This window comes from Pteropus vampyrus, unplaced genomic scaffold, assembly GCF_000151845.1.
Source record: "Pteropus vampyrus isolate Shadow unplaced genomic scaffold, Pvam_2.0 Scaffold81, whole genome shotgun sequence".
Lineage (NCBI taxonomy): Eukaryota > Metazoa > Chordata > Mammalia > Chiroptera > Pteropodidae > Pteropus > Pteropus vampyrus.
In genome coordinates this window covers 8,256,504-8,276,854 of record NW_011888862.1, presented here as the reverse complement: position 1 = coordinate 8,276,854, position 20,351 = coordinate 8,256,504, and the positions used below count along the sequence as shown (strand labels likewise).

Here is a 20,351-nt window from a genome sequence, read left to right as displayed (position 1 = left end):
TTCTGTTTTTAAGAAGAGTAGTTCATTAGGATCTAGCAAAGCCTGGATGTTATTATGTCTCATTATTATCCTATTTCTTCTCTCTATACTTCCATCCTCATCAGCAAGACGGTTTCTAGGTATACCAGGAAGACGGTTTATCAGCAAGACGGTTTCTAGGTATACCTTAGAGAGAAGATTCTGTGGTGAGTACCTTGGAGAGAACACTCTGTGGCTCAAGTCACTAGAAATGTCTACACCCCTACATAAATTAACAAAATTTTCATCTGCTTCACAAACCAGACTCCTATTAATTTTATTTTATGGTTTGCTGGAACCTGACTGCTTCCTAGAGCAGGAGGAAATAAAGTGGCACGTTATTGTTTCTTTTCTCTCTCATTTTATATTCAAAAGGATAATCAATATGTTAATGTTAAAAGCATTTAAAAACTTAAAAAATCTTGATAAATATGGATTGAGAAATCTGAAATAGCAAAAAAGTCTAAATTGTAAGACACCGCTAATGCAACAAATTTTTGTTTGATACATATATACAATGCTCTAACCTGCTAACAGACTTTTATAAATATGGGATGTGTTGAACTTACTTCGTTTAATAAATGATTCATGTCTAATTAGCAAAAACCATTTGATCATGAGCAATTACACCAATACAGAGTTCTTAACCCCTGGTGAATCTCCTGATAATTGAAGAGGCAGTTTTACATGTATCTGTGTGTTGTAGGTAATACTCTCTGCTGCAGGTGAAAAATACTCAAACTAAATTTGTTCAAGCAGAAAGGGGAAGTTAGGATAAAGGTGTCTTACAGACCCAAAGTCAGAAATGTGATTGGCTGAGCCTTAGAAACCACTAGAATAAAATACACACTTGGTGAATTCTATCATACTTCTCTCTGGTCATTGGCTTTATCCTTCTCCCTTGCTGCAAACTAACTTTCTCTATGTGATGGAAAACATGGCGAACAATGACTTCAGAACCCTACATCTTACTTTTTCAAGTATCTGAACACAGACTGGTCCTCTTTCTCCTTTTGTGTTCTAAAAATTCAGGCTTAGACTCTGATTAGTTTGACTTGGGTCAGATGATCATTTACTGACCAATCAGATGCAGCCAGGGGTGAGTTCATGTTGTACCAGTATTGGGGCTCCTGTGATAAACAAGTAGATAGAAAGGCAGTTTCCAGAAAAAAGGTACCAAGGAAAGAATCCCAATATATGTATGCTACCTTGAGCATAGGTATTTTCTCAGGATAGATCTCAAAATTTCTTCAAATACTCAAGGGATCTTTACTTCAGAATGTTTATGAACTACTTCCTTAGTACAGCATATATCCTTCAACATCCTCCCACACCAGGGCAGATAAAAAATATACTCCCCCAATATTTCTATACTATATTATTACTTAAACTTTCTTAAGGCTTGTACAATATAAATACAATAAAATTACCACAAATTCTAAATTATTATAATTAAACTAACAACTTTATCATATCAGACAGACAGATTCCATAGTCAATCTCTTAATAATGTTTGATTATTTTTCTAGTTATATGTTAGTATTCAGTTTACTGTAATTGAAGGTACCAATCATGTCTTTGGTTAGAAGAAAATTATTATTGCATATATGATCTCTGAATAATGTCTGGCAATGATAGTTCCAAGAATTATACTAGTAAGAAATGGCGTATGAACTATTTCAGACCGAGAACCAGAACTCAGCTAGAGAAGTCCTTGCCTCTGTCCTTAGTTACTCATAGCATATTTTCTAATTAAGGGTTTTTCCCAATATCTGAGCTTCTTTGTAAGGTAATAACTTCTGGAAACTACATCAATTCTCATGACCTCCTTATTCAACTTTTACTATGCAGTCCACAAAAAGTATGTATTATTGATAAGCTTGGCATATACACTTGATAAATAAGTAGGTTTTTTGGTATTAACCTAAAATTCCAGCTGGATTAGCCCAATTTGATGTCCTTATAAACAGAGTCAAAATTCTGAGATTTTCAAGTATATAGCTAAGGGATCAGTACATATGAAAGACACACTACCCTTTTAACCAAATATTCAAATCAATTTGCTAAAAGATCATTTATTTGTAACTGGTAATACCTGTAATATTGTAAATAAAGTCAATGGAAAAATAAGAATCAGGTTACAAACTGTTTTTGATAGATGTGTATCATTAAATAGGCAACATGGAGTAGGAAAGAGGGATCTGAAGTGAACTGGATTTTAGACCTAGCTTTACCTTCATTCTACTTTTGTGACTTGGTTATATGATTTAACTTCTTTGGTCATCAGTTGTCAAATGTGAGTGGTGACTTCCAACTGAGCCATCTTCTAGCTATAACTTCCTAAAATCTTATTTCTATCAATTTTATTAGATTTGGTAGAAAATTAAAAAAAAAAGATCCAAAATAACTGACTAAAACAAAGTAAAATTTGTTTCTCTCACACATAAAAATTGAGAAGTAAGCAATCCAGGGCTGGTATAGAAGTCCTGCTTCACAAAGTCCTCAAGAACCCAAGCTCCTTACAAGCTTAGGGTGTGGCCCTTATCCTTGTGATCTAAAATAGTGGCTAGAGCTTGAGTCAGCAAGATGAAGAAAGAAAATAAGATAAGAGGCAAAGAGTGCACACTGGCCACCTTTTAAGAAAGATTCTTGGAAATTGCCATATCATTTCTACTAATATCCCATTGACCACACTGAGTTAAAAGAGAAACTGTAAAATGTAGTCTTCATTTTAGGTGGACAAGCTTCCATCTACAGATGGGAAGAATGGTTACTGGGGAGCACTTTGCAGTATCAGCCGCATACATCATCTAAAAAAACGACATTTCTAATATAGTACCAGGAAATCTCATTCAGTATTTAGCAGTAGAGTTATCTATATCCATAGATATTAAGACCTTTTTCATTTCAATTCACTTCAACGAATATTTATTTCATCATTTCCCTTCGTCAGTCACTGTGTCAGGCTCTGGAGACACAAAAATAAATAAGACAGTCCTAGTACCTGTTCTCATAGGGCTTACATTAGAATGGAGAAGGTCATAATAAGTTATTATAAGTGTGATGATTGCTATGTAAGAGAAAGAGCAGGGTGCTTTCGTAATTGTGACAGTTTATCCAACGAATTTTCTAGACTGTCTGGAAAGGGGAAGAACTCGATATCTATTACCCATATATGTTGCAAATACCAAAAAGGAGTTTTCTAGAACATTAACTAGTTCCTTTGGTCCTCCTTTTTCTAGCAATGCTGGGAAGTGATCTGAGTTCAGCAATTTTTCATGGAACTCTGATAAATTATGGGCTAATTTTTACCCTGAGAGTCTAGCATGTTAAAATCTGTGTTTGTTTTAACATCTAACAGTAGAGCAATAATAGTGCCAGAGATATTTAAGAATGGGTTTCATTGAGTTTATATTTATGGAGGGAAGAGCCTTGGGAAAGATTGCATCAAGAATTTTAGAACTGATTGGACATTCTTGGTTATGTTGTACTGAGAATCCTTCTTCGTTAAATACTATTCAATCAGAAATTGCTATTTTTGTTTCTGCTTTCTGTTAATATAATTTTCTTCGAACCTCATCAAATGTATATTTGCCATTAATGTTTAACTACAAAACAAACTGTCTGCTACCTACAGTATTTATGTAGTCTCACACACATATACATATATGTGCATGAACATTATGCAGAGAGTCGCTCAATACCTATAATGTATTCAGAGAATAGAAAAGGAGCCTTTCAAAAATAAAACTGCAAGTTTGACAGAGTTGTATGTATAGGAAGGTGTTAAACACTTATGTATATGGAGTAGAATTTTTTTTAATAATGAAGGAAGTTCATTGCAATGTTCTTCATATCACTTTCCTTCAGACAGGCTATTAACTTTCCTTTGGAAAAAATCTTATTTCTTTCCCATTACATTGTCAAGGGTCACGTGGGTCGAGAAAGCATTTAACCACTGTACTGGGTTGAATAGCGTCCCCCCAAAATTCATGTCCACCTCGCCCCTCAGAATGTGGCCTTATTTGGAAATAGAGTCTTTGTAGATGTAATTAGTTAAGATGAGGACATACTGGATTAGGAAGACCCCCCTCTCAAATAACTGGCAACCTTATAAGATGGCCATGTGAGGTTACAGAGACACTCAGGGAAGAAGAACACCATGTTTAGACAGAGGTATTGTTGGAGGGATGCATTCACAAGCCAAAGAACACCAAGGATTGCTGGCAACTAGCAGAAGGTAAGAGAGAAGCATGAAACAGATTCTCCCTCGGCAACTCCAGAAGAAATCAACCTTGCCAACAACTGATTTTGGACTTCTAGCCAACAGAACTATGAGAGAATAAACTTCTTTTGTCTGCATATGACAGCTGGAATTGTTGCGGTCATCTTGCAACCATGATGTGACAAGCCTGAGGACCAAACTAATTCTCTGAGAATGGCAGAGTAAAATTATGGAAAGACCCCGGGCTTATAATAAAATTTTGAAGCCACTAAATTAATTAACCATGCACTCATTCTACCCTTAGTCCTCTTTTATATAAGATAACAAATTCCCTTATTCTTCAAGCTTATTTTAGTTGGGTCTTCAGCTCTTTGCAGTCAAAAACATCCTGACAAGCCACCCCTAGTAAAAATACAAAAGGGCAATACTTTAGCTTTACTTTATGTTAATTAGACTTTTTTTGCATTACTCTAAAAGCTTAACCACTGGGATAAAAAGACAAATAGAATTTAAACTGCATGAGAAGGAAAAAAACTCTCTCATACAAAATAACTTGAGGAAAGAAAAGATTATCATCTTTAGTCAAATGTTTTTGTGCAGATAACAATGACATCAGTGGTCTTGAATTATTTAATACTTTGATCCACAGTGTCATTTATGAACAATGTCTTTGCAGTTTAAGATTAGAAGCATCTTAACTTTGCATTTCATTTACCTTGGTCACATAGTTTTCAATTATACATTTTTCCACGTTGGCTATGCTTCAATTTCTCTTTTCAATTGATTAAAACTCTTCTTTGCTGAACCTAAGTAAAATACAACAGAATACATGCAAAATACGAAAGTAGAGAAAATGGAAATAAGTAAACCATCACCCCCAAATAAATAACCCACAATCTAAAACATTGGTCTTGCTATACAGAAAGTTAATAAAGCAAGTGAAAAGAGCTAAAAATGACCAGCAAACTATGGCAATAAAACTCGTGAATAGTTCTATGAGATGAAAAATATATTAAAAAGTATTTTTCTCTGAGGTGAAGCTGTTATGACATTAATGGACTTGGTGAATGAGTTTAGATGCTGAGTAAAAACTTGAAATAGTACTAGGGAAAAGCATAGTTCAGCAGCAAGGGCTGGAAAACTAGAAAGAGTAAGTAAAATGGAGCCAAGGAGGAAGATGAGATCATAAAAAGCAATCTATTTGAGGTTCAGGTCTGAGATTTGTATAATTAAATTGAAAACTTTTCCATTTCAGGGACTGGAATTATGTTGAAACGAATTTTGATAAAACTCACCATTCAAACTTTATGAGTATGAGCCCATAATTGCTACCTATCCATTATATAGAATGTACCCACGGAATTGTGCTGGCCGAGTTAGTCATGACTCATTAGTATGTTTTTAGAACACTTAGATATATTAGTTGCCTGAACATTCAGGCAATGTTGTTCAAATGTACCTTAATCAGAATACTTCAATAGTTTCCTCTATTTCTAATTAAGCACTAAAACATTACAAACCACTTAAAACATTTCATAAAATGGATTTTGGTGAATTATGTTTCACTTATTCCAAAGGAATTTAGCAATAGCCTAAACTAAGACAGTGTTTGGTGCTATTTTTAGTGTTAATGATGCTCCCCTTTAATAGAAATAAATATTGACTTGGTTATTTATTCATTCACTCTGCATTTATCAGCATTGCTCTGTGCAAAGCCCTGTATAGTAGGCCATATGGAGAACATTCAGATTAATTGGGCAGGGATTCTGCCTATTCTAACATCACAGTTTATTTGGGAAGATAAAGCACATATACAAATGACTATAACATGAGATAGGAAGTGGTAAATGCTAAAAGAGATGTGGATGTAAAATTCAAGGAGAGTGAGAGCATATTGCTATCAGAGAGGTACAGGAAAGGCTTTGTGGAGAAAGTGCATTTGGTGCCGAATTCATTTCATCTTTCAAGAAAAATGTACTGGAAAGGTCCCAGCCCTCACAGAAGGTGCAGCCCAACATGGAAGGCAGACAACCAGCAAATGAAGGTTTGAGAGTGGCATGCTCTAGGGAAAGAGAAAGAGCTTGGCGAAATAAAGAAATAGAAATAGGGAAAATTAAATTCTGGTCAAGACGGCAGGAAAATATAAAATTACATCTGTGATTCATTTAAAAAAAATAGAAATAGAAATAGGGCCAATGTGGGCATAGAGTGATGAGGAAATGGGAGAATGTTAGGAGATGAAGTCAAAGGTAGGTAGGATTCAAATCATGTAAGACCACATAGGCCATAGGAGGAGTTTGGATTTTACTCTAAGTGCTTTGGGAAGCCACTAAGGGATCGAGCAGGAGGGTAACATAATCTGGTTTGCATTTTTAAAAGATTGATGTGGCTGCAGGGTGGAGAAGGGATTGTAGGGAGGTAAGAGTGGGAGCTGGAGGAATACCTCTCAGGAGGCAACCGAAAGAGTCCTGGGGAGAGATCACGGTGACTTAAATTCCACTGATAGCCAAAGTAATAGAAGTAGGTAGATTCGAGATCTATTGTGAAGATAGAGCCAAAAGGCCTTCCTGATGGATTGCACCTGGAATGTAAGGGGAGTTGAAGAATTAAAGATGACTCCTAGGCTTTTGGCTTATGAATGGCGGTGATATTTACTGAAATTGAGAAGGCTTGCAGAGGGTCTGGGGCTGAAAGGAGAGATAAACAGCAATTCTAATTTGACTATGTTACGTTTGAGGTATCTATTGGACATCCAAGTGGAGATATCAAGTAGACAGCATTAGATTTGAGGATATAGACTTGTGAATCATTAGCATATGGATGTATTTAAAGCCATGGACCTGGATAAGATCAATAGGGAGAAAGTGTTGACAGACCAAGAACCAGACCCTGGGGCACTTGAAAGATGGATAACATTTTAATAGGCAGAAATGAGAAGGGCATTTAACAGGAAGGAACAAAGTAAACAAAAGCTCAGACACAGGAAATTGTGTAGCAGAAGTGGAGAAGCTCTTCCATTTAGGGAAAGCTTGTAATAGATACAAAGTCCTAGATTTGGTCCACAGACTTCAGTGAAGAATTATGGAAGGTTTTTAATCCGTAGAGTATTCTGTTCCTGATAATGTCTGAGTGGCTACTTTGTGACCATCCTTCCCTAGATAACAACTATAAACTCTGGACAAGATTTTTTTTTTTTAAATCCTCCCTGACAACACTGGAGAGCAAACAAAAGCAGGCAGATACTGAACGCAGTCAACACTTGAAGGACAGCAACAGCTTTTTGTGAGTTTTTCCATGTTTATTTTATAGCTTTCTGCCTGAAGGCAAGTCTTAGACTTCACCAACCAGGGCAGCTAAACCTATCATCTTTTTGGCTTGAAGAATCAGAGGACAGAGTTTGGAGCAAGATGGAGGGTGGAAATCTCTAAATGGAGAGAGACAGAAAGGGAGTACTTTAAGTTCTGTATTTAAACTTTGCCTAAATCCCTCATTGATCCTGGAAGTACACATGTACAGGGCAGACTCCAAGAAGCCCAGGTAAGGTTAAAAAAAAAAAATCTAAACCAAGATTTCAGCCGCTGCCCACAATGAGGAAGACAGTTTGGAATTTGAGCTCAGCCAAGTTAATTGCCTGCAGAAACAAACAAAAAGTTCCTCTGGAGGAACCAAACAGAATCTACAATCTCTCGAACATGCCATTTACAATATCCAGGATACAATCCAAAATTATTAGACATATGAAAAAATAAGAAAACCTGACCCATACTCAAGAGAAAAAATAATGAATGGAGAGAATCAGTGACGACAACCCAGATGTTAAAATAAGCAGACACAAGGAAAATATTCTTATAATGAATAAAGCTGAAGCGTGAACTCATCACTGTCTCTTGGAAGAATGAATCTTAAACCAATGTATAAGATTAATTTGAGGATGCAGAAACCAGAGATGAGAGAACAGTAAGGAACCATTAATGAGCGAGTAGTTCTATAGATATAAAAAGAGGAAAGACGGCAAAAGTTACTTTGAAAAATATCGTCTGACTGACTATGGGAAGAAGTGAAAAGAATCAGAGATGACACTGAGGTTTCAAGTATGGTTAACTAAAAGAATGGTAGTACCACCAACAGGAATAGAAACATCAATAGAGGATATTAGGCTTGGATATTGGAAGACGAATTCAGCTTTCGAAATATTGAGCTTGAAATATTAACATGATATCCCATTGGAGTATCCAACATGGAGTTCCAAATTCATCATAGAGCTATGCAAATATCAGAGTCAAGTCTGGGGAGAATGATTTGCAGTCGTTCAATATAGAAGTGATAATTCAAGTCCCTATGAGATTGGATTTAATTTCCAGGGAAGAATGCATAGAGTTAAAAGAGAAAATATGCATTAGATATCTATTGCTGCACAGCAAATCAAAAATGTTTAAGACAACAACAAACATTTTTTAGGTCATAATTCTGTGGGTTAGCAACTTTGGCTAAGTTTAGCTGGACATTTATACTGGTCTCTTGTAGGCTCCCTTATGTATCTGCCATCAGCTGCCAGGTCAACTTTGCTGACAGTTGTTAGAATTTTGTTGAAATGGGTTTTGATAAAACTCAGCATTTGAATTTTATGAGTATGACTCCATAATTACTTCCATATCTATTATATAGAATGTACATCTTTCAGGCCTCACCTGAGATGGTTCATCTCTGCTCCATATGCTCTCTCATCCTCTAATAATCTAACCTGGGTTTGTTCACATGGGTCCCAAGAGAGCAAGCAGAAGTATGCAAGACCTCTTAAGGTTCAGACTTGGAACCAGAACTACATTGCTTCCATCTCATTCTATTGGCCAAAGCTGGTCATCAGGCTGTCCCAGATTCAAGTAGCAAGGAAATAAACTCCACACTTTGATGGGAGAAACTGCAGTCACATCACAAAGACACATGGGTACAGAATGGGGAATAATTTATGGCCATTTTGCAATCTACCACATAGTCAAAGAATTCCGGATTTGCATATCCATGTTCATAGCAGCATTATTCACAATAGCCTAATCAACAGAGGACTGGATATACAAATTGTGGTATATACATGCAGTGGAATATTATTCAGTCTTAAAAAGGGAGGAAATCTATACATTCTACACATGAATGAACCTTGAGGACATTATGCTAAGTGAAATAAGCCTGTCACAAAAAGATGAGTATGTTTCCATTTGTATAAGGTGTCTGAAATGGTGAAATTCGTAGAAACACAAAGTAGAATGGCAGTGGTCAGAGAAGAGAGCAGGGAATCTGAGTTGTTGCCTAATGGGTACAGAGTTTCAATTTTGCAAGAGGAAAAAGTTCTAGAGATTAGTTACACAATAGTGTGAAGATACTTAATACTACTGACCTATACACTTTAAAATGCATAAGGTGCTAAATTTTATATTATGTATTAGTTATCACAATTAAAACTAAAATATTTTTTAAAAGATATAACTTTGGACTATCTTTTTAAAAAGATAGACCCTCTCCCCTTATTTGAGGGAGAAGAGGAAAAAGAGAACCAAAGGAAACAAATTTTGCCCAGCCTGGAACTAATGGAAACCTATCTAGCAAGAGGGATTTGAAAATGATTCTCTATGTGCCTTTAAGGACCACTGTCAGATAAAGGGTTCTAGAAGTTAGGCTTTCCTCCATGTAGGAAAGAGAAAAACAATCTCTTCTGTCCAGGATTCTAGGGTTCACATAATTTCTCCAATTATCCAGGCTCATAATACCATGATTGAAATTCCAACCCCAGACCCACCTTCTATTCTCATTCATGCCAGCCCCATCTCCTGATCCTAGACCTCAATTCTTGTCTCTTGGCCTCACATCAAATTGGTAATTCCTTGTTAATGATACAGTCTGCTTCCAATCCTTTTTCGAACCACAGCCCCAGGCTCCCAGAGAGCAGACATCGCTGCAAGTGATACATACCTAGAATGGTTCTGAAGTTCTGCTGCACTCAGAGATTGCTTTGCTGTAGGCTATCTTTTTGCTGCCGGAGAAGAAACAACGCTTCTGCCATTCCTGTTTCGGCCTTGCTCTCTGCTTGCTCACTCATTACATTCAGTATGTCTTATAGCCAGACTTGGAGCCCTCCTTCTCACTTGAAACTGCTGTCGATGTTAAAGTCAGAAAATGGTCATCCCAAGAGCTGAATGGGATACCGAAGTGCAGTAAAATTTAAAAACCACCAAAATTCCATTTATAACCAATTTTCATAATTGTCTCAAAAATATATTTAGAATTGGCTTGTTCAAATCAAGATCCATGCAGTATATCTTGTTGTCTGCTTTCACGTAAAGCATTACCCACTCCCTCTTTCTATTCTTTCTATTGACTTATTGTAGAAACTGGATCAACTAAACCTAGAGAAGATACCACATTCTATATATTTGTCTACTCATTTGCTTCTGGTATCATTTGATTTCTTTCTCTAGCTTCTTTTTTCCCCAAAACAGAAGTTAGCTTTAGAGCAGCACTGTCCAATAGAACTCTCTGCCACAGTGGAATGTTCTATAACATGCACTGACCCTGTAGCCACTAGCTACAGGTGAAAATTGGCACTTGAAATGTGATTAGTGGGACTGAGGAACCAAATTTTTAAATTTTATTTTATTTCACTTAATTTAAATTTAAATAGTCACGTGTGACAAATGGCTACCATATTGGACAGTACAGCTCTAGAGGCTTCGTTGAATTTCACTTCAGGATTTTAGAAAGAATACTTCATAGGTAGTACTATGTGCATGACATAAGAGGCTTATAGTGTTTAATTGTTTCACCTTTTTTGATGCTAAAATTCACCAGTGAGTTCAGGTAGTAATACCCTAATCCTTCTAATTTCAAGTTCCTCATCCACCTTTTATCTAATGGCTTCATTAATTTACAATTGTTACCTGAATCAGTTCTTTCCTTATGGATTTTAAAAGTTTCTTTCATTATGTTCTTCTAAGTCTATTATTCCTTCTACATTTATAAGCCAGAATTTTTCTATAAAGAACTTTCATCAACTAATATTATATGGTTGGCCTAAAATACAGTTTATACAAGAAAAGTCATGACAAATCCTTGATTATTTCTCTTTAATTGCCATTGAAGGCTGGGGGAAAGGGCTTGCATCTTGCATCTGTGCAAAGGTATTGGGATTTTATCCTGAGCCAAGGAAAGCTGTTGTGGGTTTTAAGCAAGGGGTGAACACAATTTTAGGAATCACCCTTTAGCCATAGTGTGGAGAATGGGTAAAAGCCAGGAAGATTCTAAAGGGATCTGTCATATTGTAGGCCAGAAATTGTGAGGGCCTGAAATCTGGTGGAGGTAATGGAGTAGGAGAGTTTGACAGAATCCAGATTAGAAAACAGAATCAACTGTTAAGTAATATAGGAGGATGGGGTAAGAGAGAGTATGGTAGGATGACAGGATGAACCCCAGATTTCTAATTTGATGATCCAAGTAAGTAATAATGCCCCAAACCACCTTGAGAAATATAAGAAGAGAAGTAGAGAGAAGTTACTGTCTAAATGAAAAACTAAATTGGCCCCAACATGGACCTCCTAGACAGAAGGAAAGATTTAGGAAGCTACAGCATAATTTTTTTTCCACTTCAGTCTAATAAATGATAGTGAGTGCATACTATACTATGGGGAAATTGCTTATATAGAATAGCATGGATTCCAGAGATCTATAAATAAAAATAAGGAGAATAAAGTTTAAATGGTCAGGAGATAATAAACAATTGCTTTCTGATGATAAAAAAGTTAAAAATAAAAGTCAAGGATATTTTATTAGCATTAAGTGTTTCACCTGAAGAAATTAAATTCTAGGCTCTATTTCTATCCATTTTTAAACATATTCCAAATTCCTCTCTATCATTATTTTTCCCTATTGCTTACAGAGATGTACCTACTATTTTAGGATATTGTTAATAGTAGCTACAGTGATTTCAGAAGGGAAAAATGCTATGCAAGTGTATAAGCAAAAATCTTCTCAGTGGTTGTAATAGTTTGCTAGAATGGCCATAATAAAGTACTACAAACTGGGTGGCTCAAAACAACAGAAATTTGTTGCTCACAGTTCTAGGAGCTAGAAGTCAAAAATCAAGGTGGAAGCAGGTCTATGCTCCCTCTGAAACCTGAAGAGGAATCCTTCCTTGCCTCTTCCTAAGTCCTTGCCTCTTCTTCGCTTCTGATGGCTTGCCAGGAATCCTTGGCACTCTTTGGCTTGTAGATCCATCATTCCAATTCTCTATCTTCACATGGCCATCTTCTTATAAGGTCACCAGTCATATTGGATTGGGGGCCCACTCTGTTCAAGTGTGACCTCATCTTATCTAATTATATCTACAATGACCCTATTTCCAAATAAGGTCACATTCTTAGGTATTGAGGGTTAGGACAGCTATGGCAGGACATAATTCAATCCATAACAGTAGTCTAAAGACTCATGATGAACTATGGAAAAGAAAGTTTTCATTTGAAAATTATCTCTTTTAGCATCCTTTCAAAAGCCTTATATTGCTCTTTGGAGGAACTGAAATTTATTTTCTTTTTTTTTCAAAATGACTTTCACAGTCTCTTGCTGTCTCCACCAAGGTGAAATAAAATAAAGACTAAGAAAATGATATGACATGCAGATCGATTTTAAAAAGACACTTTTAAGTACTTAGTTGTACTTTATGATACATTTTCCCAAAGCATTTTCCTGAAATTTTTTTGAAAGAATTAATTATAGTGAAAAACATTCATTCTTTATCAGGATAAAACACTAGCTTTGCTAACAATACCTATTGTTAGAATGAAACAAGATAATGTATATAAACTGTTTAACAGTTTGCAAGTACTCAATAGCTGTTAAATGCTATTAATATATATTTAGTATTCTTAGGGGTGCAATAATGATTAACGAAATTAATACATGAGAAACTCTTATAATACTGCCTGACACATAGTGTGTACTCAATAAATGTCAAGCTGTTACTGTCAACATCATTATCATTATATAAGACGGTAAAGTGTCCAAAACTGCCAATGCTACTTCCAATTGGTTTATTCTTGCTTACACATGAACTCAGCATTTGTGTATACATTCCTTAAGTGGGGTTCCCTAAAATTTAATTTAATAGAATTAATAGAATCCATCCCTTATTTAGCAGGCAATTGTGAGTTATTTAAATTTGATTTCTTTTTTAATGAAGGAATTCCTTAATAGTTATACCATTCAAAGTATTTATTTCCTGGTTACCAGGAACGTGACTTAAAAATAAGCTACTGAAATCATAATCAATGTGTTGTTTGATGAAAATGTACTTCATTAACAAACATGATACTAGTAATCTACAGCCAGTTTTTCCAGCAACAGACCTGACTTGACATTGCCTCATTCACACAATTTTTGTGATTAAAGCTGAAGATTTCCCAAGCATAGAGATTTTGGGTTCAGTTGATGGTCAAAGAATAGGGTTCCATTTGATTCCATAGCTTTCCCAAAGTCATTTCCCCAACAGAGATCTGATTATGGGCTAGTCTTAAATGCAAGTCACTAAAAAAGTCAGGATATTTTTTGAAGTATCTTTTCTAGCTGCAGACTCAAATCTACATTCAAAAGCACAAATATAGACTTAAAAAAAAAAAACATAACCACAATAACAGCCATGTTCTAAAACAACAGCTCCATAAAGTTTTTGGGGTTTTTTGCACAGTGATGAGTAGGAACTGGTGGTCCTTGGGTTTCTGCTTCAAAATGGTTTGTGCACTGAAAAAAATTGAGAACCACTGCTCTAACCAACCAAACTAAATTGATAGTTATAAAACAGGAATGTTTATCCTCTGAAGGAATACTGTATACTATGATTTTTGATTAATGTTATGGCAGCCATTTTAATATCAGTTTGAAAATGAAATTTTAATGTATTATCTCTCTCTTATGAATAAGTGTTTATAAACAAGAACATTTAGTGGGTCTTTTCCATCCTAGTAAAATGAAAACTGAAGAAAAACAGTAGCTTATTAAAGCTCCAAGAATGGCTTCTCAGTTCCTTGTCAAGTCTCAAAGCCCCATAATTCTTTCCCTTCAAACAACTCTGAAACAAAATGACACCTCTAAGGAGTAAACATTTTGGAAACCAATAAAAGAAAACATTAAAGCATGTCTGACACAGACCTCTCCTCCATACTTCCCTGTTCCTCCCATCATCCCAACATAAATATGAGTCAGGTAATGTTAACTTTGAATCATACATTTGTTAGTTTCTTTTGAGCATTACATAAACAAAGTTTTGATCATAGCCTATGAGGCAATTGACCTGTAATCATTTGCATTTTAACATATGTGGCTTGAAAAACAGAACAGTAAGTTACTCTACATGCTTTTTTGTTGAATTCCACAGGAAGTTACTCAGTATTATTTTTGTGTGTGTGACACAAGAATGTCTTAAAGAAATAGATTGTACCATAATAAAATGCTCACACAACAAATGGAAAGAAATAACTTTCAAGAGTGAAGTATTCAAATTACATTATGCATGCAGGAATACTCCCTTTCTAAAGTCGATAACAGTAGTTCCATTTATTGAGTGCTTCCTATGTGGTAGACATTGTGCTTAATGCTTTACAGACATTATCTCCACTTAATCTTCCCAACATTGTACAAGGTGGTTATTATTATTCTTATTTTCAGGTGAGGAAAACAAAGCATGTTCTGCAAATATTTATTGAGCAACTACTCTGTGCCAGACCCTGTTCTACGCCTTCGAGTTGAAGCTTATAGATGTAAAGGAGGAACCTGGAGTTTGGACACAGGCCTTGCTCTGCTTTTATCATGATTTCATACTGCCTAACTAGGAATAATGTTAAAGTAAATATTTCAAGTGTTTATATCATAGAATGTCTTCTTAGTTTCTTATAGATTTTATTAGCATTTTTCATCATATGCAACTCATATCTGGAGGAGAACCTAAAGAAGATCCTTACATTTCCCAAAATTCGAATACTCTCAAATAGATGTAGAAATTCTTGTCTCTTGAGATATGTATCAATCAGGAAAATATTCTTAATAATTTTTATTTGGGAAATTTTAAAGAGAAAAAACAAAATTCATATACATAAAAGATATGTTACCACATATTTTGTTTCATTGTTGTCTTACAGGAGATAAAATTTCAGCCTAAGCTTTTTCTTTTTCTCTGGAAATAGTTTCTAGTAATTATTTCTTTTTGTATGAGAAATAAATATGCTTCAGATCATGTAAAGAGAAAAAGCTTTTTAAGAGGTGATGATGATTAGATTTTATGGGTTTTATATAGTAGTGACAAACCTATATGTAGAAGAGCTGTGGATTTTGGATGTATGTGAGGTAGAGATTGTGCCATGAGCCATAGTTAGTCATCTTGTAACTTTTCCAGACTGATGTAACTCCATTTTTTGAACAAATGTTATTTTGTCAAGTAAATGCCCATTTAAACTTGTATACAAAGGTTATAATTACAGCAGGAAATTGTTGAGGACAGAGGAGGTTAAATCTGGTTGTCCTGTCATACATCAGGAATGATTTCTTGGAAATCTAGTCCATATTTTCGACTGAGGTTTGCTGCTTCCCTTTGCTGTAGTTTCAAGTAATAACTTTCCAATATTTTGGTTCTGACTGAGAGATTTATGTATGTTGAGGGGTGGGACATAGAATCAGTAGGTAACTGAATCAGCCTTTCTGCTGATTTTGCACCCAGGAGCCCAAAAAGGTGTCATAATGTGAGGATATCACATTTTAGGAATACTTGTATGAATACATAAAAGGAAAAAAAAGACTACATAAAAGGCTCGGTGTTAAAGGAAAGTTCTAAAGCAGTACTGTCCTATAGAACTGTAATGCCAATCTTGACAAGTAAGCCACATATGTAAGTATACATCTTATAGCAGACATATAAAATGTAAAAAAAAAAAAAAGGTGGAATTAATTTTAAGGAAATATTTTATTTAACTCAGTATGTTTGAAATATTTCACTATGCAGTCAACATAAAAATTATTAAAGAGATACTTTACATTCTATTTTGTACTAAATCTGTGAAATCTGGTGCGAACTTTACATTTTATAGCACATCTCAATTGCAACCAGCCAACTTTATTTTAATTGTTCAAAAGCCATGTGTGGCTCGTGGCTACCTGTTAGCCTGCACATGAACTCTAGAGGCAGCTAGCTATTCTGACAAACTACATTTAGAGTTTTTCTTTCTTAAACAGGAAAAAAAAACAGGGAAAAAAAAGTAATCCTGCTCAGGGCACTATCAGCTTCTGTGTTCAAATAACTCCTTTTGCTGCCACCTACAAGAAAAATTCCCCAGCCTCATTTTATTTCCCCAAATTCTCCGAGCCAAAGAGAATGGTTGCACCACACTCAGATTTAATAAAAGAAAAAAAATGAAAAAGGTTTATTGTTAACCAAAAGAAAAAATTCGCTTTCTTTGGGAACAAAAGGAAGGATAATAGTGTTTTTTCTAAATCAGTTCACAAATACTTACCAAGTTGATCCTATGTGTAAGACAGCTGTGCTAGTGGTACTTTAGCCCATTATTAGCAGTTTATTTAATGCTCAATTCCTGCAATGTGAACACTGTTCACATTACTTTTGCAGATCAATTAACTTTGTTTTAAAAGTTATTCCTCTAGTTCTCAAGGTAAAAAGAAATGAATAGAAGTTGATACTGAAATCAACTTTTCAATATACAAACAATTTGATTTATTTCAAAAAGGTTAGTTTATCCTTTGAGTGGAGTAATTAGCACTGGACTGTGTTAGATACATAACAGTTTCTTTCAACTACCTATGTTTTTTCTAACGCAAGAATGTTAATTGGAATAATTGATCACTGTTTGGGGGGGTAATTTACCTTAAACTAACCAAATTGACCAACTTCTTTTCTGTATAAGGAATTATGTGGCTTTGCAATATAAATGAAAGATAAATTAGGCACTTTGTACACAAATGCAAAACAATACACAACTCCTTATCTTCAAACTTTTGCAAGCTAGTTTTACATCAGGAATTACGGAGACGGTGCTGCTAAATTATTTGAGTTAGGATCTGGCTTGGATTTGCAGCCCTTGAATCAAGCATGTCAGGGGAGATGACAAAATCACGAGCTAAATCCTCCTCATCCCCAAACCACGCTGAGCCTGCCCACATGTTGCTCAACCCTGAGCTGTCCCCCTGAGTCCAAGGCTGCGGGAGAGAGCGCACAGCGAGGATTTCCGGCTGCCTCCTTGGGCTTCCTAAACAGATGGAGCCTCTTCAGGTGGCCTGTGCAAAGGAGCGGGCCGGCAAAGGCCGCAGAAAGAGCCCAATACCTAATTCTCTTGGGCCCAGCAAGAATCCTTGCACCGCCCGCGCAGCCCCTGGACGGCTAGGTGTGGGGCTCTAATCTCATCCTCACACCTGCGTTCGGGAGGAAGGCTAGGGTTCTCCAGGTGTCTGGGTTCCGGGATGATGAAACAGAGCTGTTAAAAGGCGTGTTCTAGGAGCGCAGTGGGGGACGCGCTGTGGTCGCGGGGCGTAGGAGGCCCGGGACGCCTTGGCAGAGGCCTGAGGGGATGAAGGCACTGGCCGGCCTGGAGAGTTTCCTTTACTTTTTTCCTTCTCTTTGTAGGGCTATTGGCTAGTGGCTGCCTTACCTTTCCACTCAGCCCAGAGACTTTTACACAATTCTGCCCGGGCGCAGCGAGTTTGCCACGCCACCTGGAGCGGGGCACACAGAGTCGCATCCCCAACCTCCCAGGACCCTCTCCAGACGCCCAGGCCTCTCCCCACACGCTCTCCCCGTCATCTTGGGCGCCGACGCAGTCTTGGGATTGGGTTTCTTCAACCCAGGGCTTCCCTATCTTGGGCAGGAGGAGGAGTTAGAACTTCTCCCTCTCCCTCCTCCACGCACGGCCTTGCTGATTTTTTTAATCTAATCTTTTATTTAAAGTCAACAGAGGAGCAGGAACCCCGGACTCCTGCCAATAAGATATTTTAGAATAATTCCCCAACGTCTGCCGAGAGTCTCGGGCAGCATTAAGGAACCTTCTTGTTTTTTCCTTTGTGAAGATTTAGGCAGCCAGAAGTGGGGGTCTTTAAGGGTCGAGGCTGAAGCCTGAGGGCTCTGAGGACTTGGCGGGGGTCGGGGCAGCGGGGCGAGGGGGAGAGAACGATTCATGCGAAACGAATGAATTCAAAATATTAAAAATATAACACAGGATCGTTAATATGGAGAACCTTGAATCAAACCGAGAGCCGAACCCCGAGGGAGCTCCCAGGCACGAAGCCTTCAGTGTCCCCATCGTGAGGGGTGTGTGGGGGGGCAGGTGAATGCACAGCGTGTGATCCTGGGGTGGACCGGTCCCGGACATTATGGGGTGTGCCCATAGACTCGGCGCGCCCACACGCACTCACGTAGGAGTCAGGCCGAAAAGACACCCCACGCCCGCTCTCCGGGTCTTTGGCACCGGACTGTGCCTCCTGAGCCTCTCTCATCTCCCTCCCCAGCTGGGTGGGGACCACTGTTCGCTACATCTCCAAGGAGCCTCCGACCTGCTTGGACCCATGATAGTTAAAGGCTCCCGGCGTTTCGCCTCTCCTGCCTTTCTCTCGCCTCTTTCCCAAGCCTCCCGCTGACGCCCCCAGATTTCTGGGGCTCGCCCTTCCTGAAAGTAGGCGAGGCCCAGAAGCTGAGGCTAGGGCGAGGAAGGAGGGAGGAGCAAAGCGTGGCGGCCGGGGGCGTGTCTTCACAAGCCCCGCCCTCGGGTGTGCGCGCGGTGGCGGCGGTGGCTAAGGCTCGCTCTGAGAGACAGGTATCGCTTAGGCGCCATGTTGTGAGCGGAAGTGGGGGAGCGCGCGGCGGCCGCTGTTCTACTGGGAGCGGGCGCGGGAACCCGCGGCGGGGGGCGGAGTTGTAGTCTCCGCGGCGGAAGGAGGAGAGGAAGAAAGGGGCGAGACCCGGTGCCGGGCAGCGGCGCGAGGCTCTCGCTTGGCGCGCGGGCGTCTTCAGCGGGCGCGCGGTGTTCGAGGGTCGGTGTCGGACGCCGAGCCCTCCCCCGGGCAGCCGCTGCCGCTGTTGCTACTGCTGCTGCCGCCGCCGCTGCTGCTGCTGCTGCTGCTGCTGCTGCCGCCGCTGCCGTGGGGCTCGGGCGGCGACTGAGTGGGGACGGCCGCGGGGCGGGCGGGGAGGGAGGAGGCGGTGAAGGCGGCGGGCCGGGGGGGGAAGATGCCGCTGGCGCAGCTGGCGGACCCGTGGCAGAAGATGGCTGTGGAGAGCCCATCCGACAGTGCGGAGGTGAGTGCAGCCCGGCGGCCGGGGCCGGCGCGCCCTCCCCTCGCCCCCGCGGGCTGGCTCCCCTCCCCGGAGCTGGCCACTTGGCCCCTTCCTCTGCCGCTCGCGTCTCCCCTCGCTCCAGGATTCTTCGGGTCGTTGAGGTTGGTCTGTTTGCCCTTCTGCTCCTCCCTCCCGCACCCCCACCTCCCCTCCCTCGCTCGGGGGACTGTGGTGTGGTGGCGCGTGGGGTTTGGAGTGGGCGCTGGGGCTTTGCAAGAAGCTGATTTTAATCAACTTTGCGTGGGGGAAGCGGGAGGTGGAGCGGGGGCCGCCGAAGAGTTGGGAAGTTTGGCCCTGCCTGATTGGGGGCTTCTGTGGACCCCGGTGGCTTTGAGGGGATGAGCGAGGGATATGGATTGGGTTCATTAGGGAGCGGGGACTCTCGAGTCCGGCTCAGGGACCGGGTTGCTTCGGAGAGACGGACGCGCGGGGATAGGAACGGCCCAGGGCAAGGGTGGCGACCTGTGGGGTCGGGTTAGGGGTGCAGGACAGTCAAGGGTTTTTGCCTCCCATCTGCCGCAGCGGTTTCTGCTGTTGCAAAGGACAAAGTGGAAGCCTGAGGTCCTCCATCCCCCCCACCCCGCAACCCCGATTGTGAGATCGCTGAGCTCGAGGACCCGGTCCCTGCGAGTTTAACTTGAGTTTCTTGTCCCTGGAGGTGAGAGGATGATATTCAAGGAGATCAGCGGCCGCCGTAAAAGGGCTTTCGGGTTTTCCTTGCCCGAGATCTGGTAACCGTCC

At 39.3% G+C, this 20,351-nt stretch overlaps 1 protein-coding gene across 5 annotated transcripts in view; it reads left to right on the top strand.

The window, feature by feature from the left end:
- The first annotated feature begins 19,062 nt into the window (after positions 1-19,062).
- Positions 19,063-20,351, top strand: part of RPS6KA3 (ribosomal protein S6 kinase A3) — a 98,696-nt gene continuing 97,407 nt past the window's right edge. The window contains exon 1 of one of the 5 annotated variants that reach the window (XM_023532341.1): positions 19,063-19,089. Coding sequence is in view for 1 of the 5 variants with exons in the window: in XM_011363034.2 (XP_011361336.1) it covers positions 19,503-19,571 (69 nt within the window). In the remaining 4 variants the exon portion in view is untranslated. Of the gene's footprint in view, positions 19,090-19,438; positions 19,572-20,351 lie in introns of those variants that run through there. The other 4 variants (XM_011363034.2, XM_011363032.2, XM_011363033.2 and 1 more) reach the window with 4 other exon arrangements.